The following is a 7,597-nucleotide window of genomic DNA, read 5'->3' as shown; positions in this document are numbered from 1 at the left end:
CTAAAATTTAAAAAAAAAAAAAAAACACCTACAGAGGACTACTGAAGATCATCTGCTTCTCAGAAGGGAAAAGGAGCCAAGCCAAGCATTCCAACTTATTCTTTGCAAATTCACCAGAGAGGTTGTTGCTTTTTCTAGAAGTTTGTGAACGAGCGAGAGATTCCAGGAATTACTGGTTGAACTACCTTCACATTAAAACATTTTTAAAATATCGAGGACCAGCAGGTGGCATGGTGTTAAAGGCGCTGGACACTCCCACATGGCCAACCACGGTTCAAGTCCTGAACCTGGTGGCTTGCTTTCTCACTTTCTCTCTCTCTCTTTCTCTCTCTCTCTGTGTCTCTTTGGTCACAGGAAAATAAATGAATGAATAAATAAAATAAATAATACTTAAAAAAAAAAAGAAATAGGAATAAAGTTCCCCCGCTCCCCAAACCCCTGTGGAAATCTCAGATCTGCCCTTCTGCTTACCAACAGGGAAAGTTTAAAGAAAAAGGAAACGATCGCAGGGAAAAGCTCCAATCTCCTGACTCTCCAGAAAGGAAACGGATTAAATACTCCAGGGAAACTGACAGGTAAGCCTGAACTTTGTTCAGCCTAGGCCTCAAGGCATGGTGGAAAAACCATCTCTTTTTCCAGTTCCGTAACTGTGTTCTCTCAGGGAGGTGAGGTTTGTTTTCAGGAGCAGGTTCTGCCTGAACTCACCCCAGCCTCTTGGCTCCCTGTCTTTGTAGAGGAAATGTGGAAGACTGGCTGGCTGCTAAAAGCCAGGCTGAAGTGGCATGGTCAAGAACTCTTTTCTCCTTATCAGTAATGCTGCATCCTACTTATGGACCTACTAAGAAGGTCACACATGGGCTGCTTTCTCTAGGTAGCCTCCATTCTCACATACAGGTGCTGAGTAAGTGCGTGGCTGCTGGTAGAGATACCTGATCCCTCACTTCCTGTACTTGTTTCACTCAGATTGTGCCCAAGTCATAGGCCCAGGGTTCCAGAGAATATATTGATGACCCACTGTGTTCAGATACTATGCCAGGTGCAAGAATACTCAGAAGGGGGGCCAACAGGTGGCATGGTGATTAAAGGTGCTGAATTCCCACATGGCCTACCACGGTTCGAGTCTTGGACCTAGCGGCTTGCTTTCTCCCTTTCCCTTTCTCTTTCTCTCTCTCTCTCTGGTCAAATTAAAAAATGATAATAAATGGAATTAAGTAAATAAATAATTAAAAAAAAAAAAAAGAATACTCAGAAGGACAAGACAGTATTATGGTGACTGTCCAAGGATAGAATAGACTTAGGAGATGGTCAGTCCCACAGGGCAGATAGAAATCCAGTGGTAAGGGGGATGCCATTCTAGTTGGCAGGAACTACGTACACCAGGGATGAGAGAGAGCTCTCATGATGCATTCAAGGACGCAGGTTCAAGGAGTTGGATGGGCTGGATGAGGAGCGTTGCTGGGTGGCAGGAGGTAAGGCTGGTCCACCAGCTAGAGCCAGTTCACAGTGTTCGCCCACCTTGAACCCCATGCTATGGCTTCATCCTGACAGCGGTGGGAGTTCATGGCAGAACTTTAAGGAGGGTGCTGATCTAGCTTGGCATTTGGGGGAAAAATCACTGTCTCTGTCCATTATTTGTAGCTAACAGAAGTCTTAAACTGGATGATTTGTAAACAAAATAAAAGCGTAGTAGTTCCATGCTGCGATTTGGGAGTCAGAGTCCACGTGGCCAACTCCAGTTCCAATCCCAGTCTCAGCAGTTTGGAAAACATGCCAGGCACTATACCTATGTCCCGAAGATCCTCATGGGAAGGGGAACTAGAGGCAAAGAATTGTACCATGACCATGCCCCACTAGGGAGTGCTTCTCTGTACCCATCCTCTCCCATCTCTGATGAGCACATGTACACCCTGGCAATTAAAAAGAGAAAAGGATGGGTTAGCAGGTGGTGTAGTTGTTAAGACTGTGGACTCCCACATGGTCAACCATGGTTCTAGTCGTGGACCTGGCAACTTGAAACTCACGCCAGGTACATGTGCATGTATACCCAAAATTCCAAGAGGAGAATGAAGGAGAAGGAATAGACACATTGCCATCCCCCCAAAGGGGTGGTTTCTTGCTTTGTGTCTCTCTTTCTCTCTGTGTCTTTAGTGAATGTGCACACCCTATAGGAAAACATCTTTCTGTAAAAGAAAAAGAAAAAGAAAGGAAATGGAATTTTATTCACAAAACTCAGGTTTAGAGGCCCAGGTTCCAACTTGTGGTGAGGATGCAACATAGCACAGGGCAGGACCTTGAGCATCAGGGCCATGTGTCTGTGTCTCAGTCCCTCTGCTTATACTGGAACTCAGTCACAGGGGCCCTGCCCTGATTACTGTCACACCTAAAGGCTACAGCCCAGTACATCATAAAGGAATTGATTTTACAGTTAACACTCTATGATACGATCAACTCCCAACACATGAACCCTTGGCTTGTATCCATTCACTACCAACTAAGACCTATGGGGGACAAACGATTATCTAAGCCATAACAGCAACTGTGCAAGATGAGTTTGTTTAGAAACTAATGATACAACTTTGACACTGATTCAGATTAGGGATAATGGCTGGCAGAAGGCTGGAGTATGGAAAGGGGAGTGGGTCAGAGGAAGGTTAAATCCACCAGCCATTGTGATCAACTGGTTGTGATCAACTGCTTGTCTAGGGAGAGGGGAAAATCACTGAGGATGCTCAGCCTTCCACTGGGTAGTGGGAGGAGAAGGGGTAGCAAAGGCCTTGAAAGGGGAAAAAGGGTGGCGAGAAGGAGTAGGAATAGGAGAGACTTGGTCCTTATGACAGGAGAGACTTGAACAGGTTTCTGTGTTGAGCAGAAGAACCAGTATCCAGAGGACGTTATGTGGGTGGGGAAAGGGAGATGGTTGACAGTGCACAGTGCAAGGCCTGAGGAGGCGTGACTGGGTCTGGGATGCTCACATTTCAGCTGGTTTGATCAGTCTACCATAAGAGATGTATTTTTGTATCACAGCCCAGTAACCGAGTGTGTGTGTGTGTGACTGAGAAAGAAACCTTCATGCAAAATAATTCCACAACGTGTGCAGGGAACTCCTGATATTTCTATTCTAGTCTGTACTAAAGTGCTAGGATGGGACCACTTAATGTCACAGCCCATTGGGTCATCCTGTGCATTGAAACACAGGGGACTAGGACAAAGGGAAAGGAGTCAGCCACGAGGAGGAAGGGCACCTTTGCCCTGGGACGAGGCTAGGCTGGGGCAAACAGAGATTCTGCCCTGTTTTCTGCTCCCTTCAGAGCACGTTCTCCTGTCCCTCTCTGTGGTCTTCTCTCCTACTCGTCCTTTTCTGAGTGAGTCAGGTGTTCTCCAGACTCTGTCCTCAGTGTTCTTTATTCTTGCTGCTATACCTCCTTGACTTAGGCCGTCTGAGGTTCCCCGGGTCTCAGCCACCACCAGTAGGCTAAGGCCTGTGGCTGCATTTCAAGTCAGTTCTGCTTCCGTTAGCCTCCTGGGCCTGTGCTCTGATGCATCTAAGGCTCCTTGTAGTCACGGTTGACTCATCACTGCATTCCATGCTGTACTCCAGTTCAGCCCTGCTGACTTCCTGTCGTCCTCTTTCAGGGTAGCGTCAGCATAGCATCACTGTCTCCTGGGCCGAGGCAGTCCCTTCCTTTAACTGTCCAGAAAGACAGAAACAGAGAGACAGAAAGCGAGAAATCAGCCCCCCAGGGGATGGCCACGCCTCAATCCCTTCTCCTCCATTCTCCTCTCAGGATCTTGGGCACACACGCACACATGCCCGGCATGAGTTTAAGCCACTGAGTCCAGGACTCGAACTGCTGGTCCCCTGAAATAAATCCTGTGCCTTATTCTCACTCACCTCCAAACTGGACTCCTTACTTCCAGCTTTTGCTCCCTCTATATGTCAGTCCATTTTCTTTCTTTCTTTCTTTCTTTTTTTGGAGAGGTTTTTGCTATAGGGCACGTGCGCTCATCAGACAGAGAGATAGAAAGTGAGAAATCACCCCCCAAGAAGGATGGCCACGCCGCAATACCTTTTCCTCCATTCTCCTCTCGGGATCTTGGACACGCACGCACACGCACCTGGCGTGAGTTTTAAGCCACCGGGTCCAAGACTTGAACTGCGGCCGATTACATGGGAGTCCAGTGACATAGCCATTATGCTAACTGCTGGTCCCAATGTCAGTCCATTTTCTGACCCTACCACCAAAATGGCCATTTTAAACCAGAATCCACTTTTATAACTTGCCTTTTTTGTGAACATATACCTTGCCTAGGGAAGGCCTGGGCTTCACGTTTTCTTTTTCTGAGGGATGAAACTCGGCACCATGATGCAGCTTCATGCTCAAGGCCTGTTAGCTAGTCCCCAACAGTCTCAGTGTCACTGCCTGCCACTCCTCTCCCTAGCAGCTCCTCCTTCTGTCCTCCTTCCTCCAACTCTTTTTCTAGCTCACGAACTCATTTGTTAATACACAAGTCAGATAGAGCTTTCCTTTGAAATTTCTGTGGGGGGCCAGCAGGTGGGCTGGTGGCTAAAGGCGCTGGATTTCCACTTAGCTGACCACGGTTCAAGGCTTAGACCTGGTGGCTTGCTTTCTCGCGTTCCCTTTTTCTCTTTCTATATTTCTCGCTAGTCAAATCTAAATAATAATAATAATAACAACAAATGGAATTAAATAAATAATTCTATAAAATAAAGAAATTTCTGTCTTATTTAATCTTTTTTAAAATTCTTTTTAAACTCTTTTTTTTCTTGGAGAAGTTTTTGCTGTAGGACACGTGTGCTCACCAGAAAGCAGAGAAAGAAAGCGAGAAATCCCCCCCGGGGAGATGACCACACTGCAGTCCCTTCTCCATTCTCCTCTCGGGATCTTGGGCACGCACGCACACGCACCCGGTGTGAGTTTAAGCCACTGGGTCTGGGACTCGAACCACGGTCAACTACATGGGAGCCCAGAGACATAGCCATTACGCCAAATGCTGGTCCCATAAAAATTTATTTATTTATTTATTTGTTTGTTTGTTTGTTTGTTGTGACCCTTTTTAAGAATTATTTTTTATTTAACTTTTTATTTATTATCATTATTATTATTTTCCAGTTTGATCCGAGAGAGAGAGAAAGGAAGGCAAGGAAAGTGAGAAAGCGAACTACTAAGTCTGGGACTTGAACTGTGGTCAGCCATGTGGGAGTCCAGCATCTTTAACCACCACACCACCTGCCAGTCCCTGTTTATTGTGATTTTTAAGCCATCAGGTTCATGACTCAAGTTGCAGTCAGCCATATGTGAATCCAGGGCCCCAACCACCATGCCACCTACTGGCCCCAAGTTCTGTCATATTTTAAGATGTCCCTTCTGGGTTTTCAGTCCCTCTACTGTATTTCCGTAGCAGATACCCACTGTTGCCACATCCATGATTGAGCTTGTCCATGTTCTATAAGCATCTGTTGACGTAGGACATATCCTCAGAGCAAAGCCTGGTGCATAGATAGCAGGCACTCAGAGGTATTTTCTAATATGCTTTATAGAAGGCAAATACGAATCAAGGGGACAGAGGCTTTTGTTAGGCTCACAAGCAGGTCTCCTTGAAAGTGATGGTGTCTAAGTAGGTCTGCTTCTTTTGCAGCGATCGTAAGCCTGTTGATGAAGATACTGATACTAGCAGCAAAGGAGGCTGTGTGCAGCAGGCCCCTGGCTGGAGGAAAGGGGCAGGCCTGGGATATGGACATCCTGGACTGGCTTCATCAGAGGAGGTGAAGTAGTCTCCATCTTGTTGGGTGAAATGAACCTGGAGTGTACTGTACTCTCTCACTCTCTGGCTTGGAGTTGTGTCCTTGCCTTTTACCTGGGCTTTCTCCACCACTAGCACAGGACACTGGAGCTGAGGAAGCCACTGGTCTCGATTACAGGGATATAGCTTGGCAAGCTGGGTTGCTGGTGGGAAGTGGCTGGAGAAGTTGGAATGGGGTTCATTGCGTTTTGATAAGGAATAAGCCATGGAGTGGTATAGGAATTAGGGAATTTGAGACTTAAGAATCGTTCAATTAAAAGAACTAGAAACCAGCAATGAAAGGTACAGAGGTGTACCTAAGTGGAATTGTCAGCAGAGGTCTTTGATGGCCATACTTGGGACCATCAGGTTAGTCCTCGTTTCTGTGAAGGACTTTGTCCCTCATGTTTCAGAAATCATCTCTAGGGACCAGCAGTTAGCGCAATGGCTGTGTCGCTGGACTCCCATGTAGTCGGACGTGTTTCGAGTCCCAGACCCGGTGGCTTAAACTCACGCCGGGCGCATGTGTGTGCGTGCCCAAGATCCCGAGAGGAGAATGGAGGAGAAGGGATTGCAGCATGGCCATCCCCCCCTGGGGGGGTGATTTCTCACTTTCTGTTTCTCTGTCTCTGTCTTTTTGGCAAGTGCACGCATCCTATGGCAAAAACCTCTCCCAAAAAAGAAAAAAACAAACAAACAAAGCACCTCTATAAAAGATGGTAAAAAAGAACATTGCCCATTTTGTTTTGGCCTGGTTCCCTAAGAAAATATCCACCTTAAGAGATTGGTTTATCTCTTCCCTCCAGAGCTTCTCATATCTAGTATTGAGGCCTAAATCCCGCAGTCATGGAATCACCATGGGAGCTTATTTAATGATGGAGGTTTCTATTTTAAATGCTCCTATGGGGCTGGATGGTGGTGCAGTGGTAAAATACGACATTGCAAGGCCATCCCACATGCGAAGGTTCCAGGTTTATGTCCAGAGATCTCCCTGAACATGCCCGTAATCTGGGCTGATTGAAGCTGGGGTGGATTGTAGCATCAAGACCATCTTGGGGGTATTTTCTCTCTTTCTCTACCTTTCTCTTTTACTCATAGAAAAACTAAGTAAACCTAAACGAAAAAATTATCCTATCCTATATTCTCTGCTCCTTAGTGACCCAGAACTGCTTGTGGTCAGAGACCAGAGGCAACTAATTCATAGGGCCCACTTGACGGTTTTTCTTTGCTTCACAGACCGAAGGTCGGATGAGGAGCCCCAACACCGGGGCCCCAGGAAGAACCAGCAAGAGACAGTCCAACGAAACCTACCGAGACGCTGTGCGAAGAGTCATGTTTGCTCGGTATAAAGAACTCGATTAAGAGTGGAGACAAGTCCCACAGGACATGATCTCCTTGTTTTGTCTCTGTCTCTCCTCTTGTTTTGTTACTGTTCTTGCTGCTAGAACTTTTTTAAATAAACTTTTTTTCAATGTGATTATTTTTTCTTGCATTTTTCAAAGATGGATGGTGGGGGTAGGCCTCATGGCAGGAGGGAGAGAATGCCTTGGTTGAGTCCCTCTGAGGTGATGTCAAAATGGCCACTAGGGCCTAGGCGAGCCCTGGAACACTGCCTGCTGTCTGGGAGTTAGTGGGTACAGTGACCTTTGAACCACAACTTGAATGATTGCTGTCAGATTTTTAAATTTATTTTCTTAATCTCATCAGTGAAACAGCCTACCAATATTTAATTCTATGTTTTGGTGATTGCTGGGGCTGGACATATTCTGTATGTTGGCCTACTGCTTGTTAGACC

At 46.3% G+C, this 7,597-nt stretch overlaps 1 protein-coding gene across 2 annotated transcripts in view; it reads left to right on the top strand.

Annotated features, from left to right (window-relative positions):
* Positions 1-7,279, top strand: part of RBM6 (RNA binding motif protein 6) — a gene marked incomplete in the record, with an annotated part of 93,894 nt that extends 86,615 nt beyond the window's left edge. For both annotated transcript variants that reach the window (XM_006171037.3, XM_014585203.2), the window contains 3 exon segments: positions 478-575; positions 5,659-5,785; positions 7,039-7,279. In XM_006171037.3, the coding sequence (XP_006171099.2) occupies positions 478-575; positions 5,659-5,785; positions 7,039-7,164 (351 nt within the window).
* Positions 7,280-7,597: the final 318 nt, after the last annotated feature.

This window comes from Tupaia chinensis, unplaced genomic scaffold, assembly GCF_000334495.1.
Source record: "Tupaia chinensis unplaced genomic scaffold, TupChi_1.0 Scaffold149184_1, whole genome shotgun sequence".
Lineage (NCBI taxonomy): Eukaryota > Metazoa > Chordata > Mammalia > Scandentia > Tupaiidae > Tupaia > Tupaia belangeri.
This window is presented reverse-complemented; position numbering and strand designations above follow the sequence as displayed.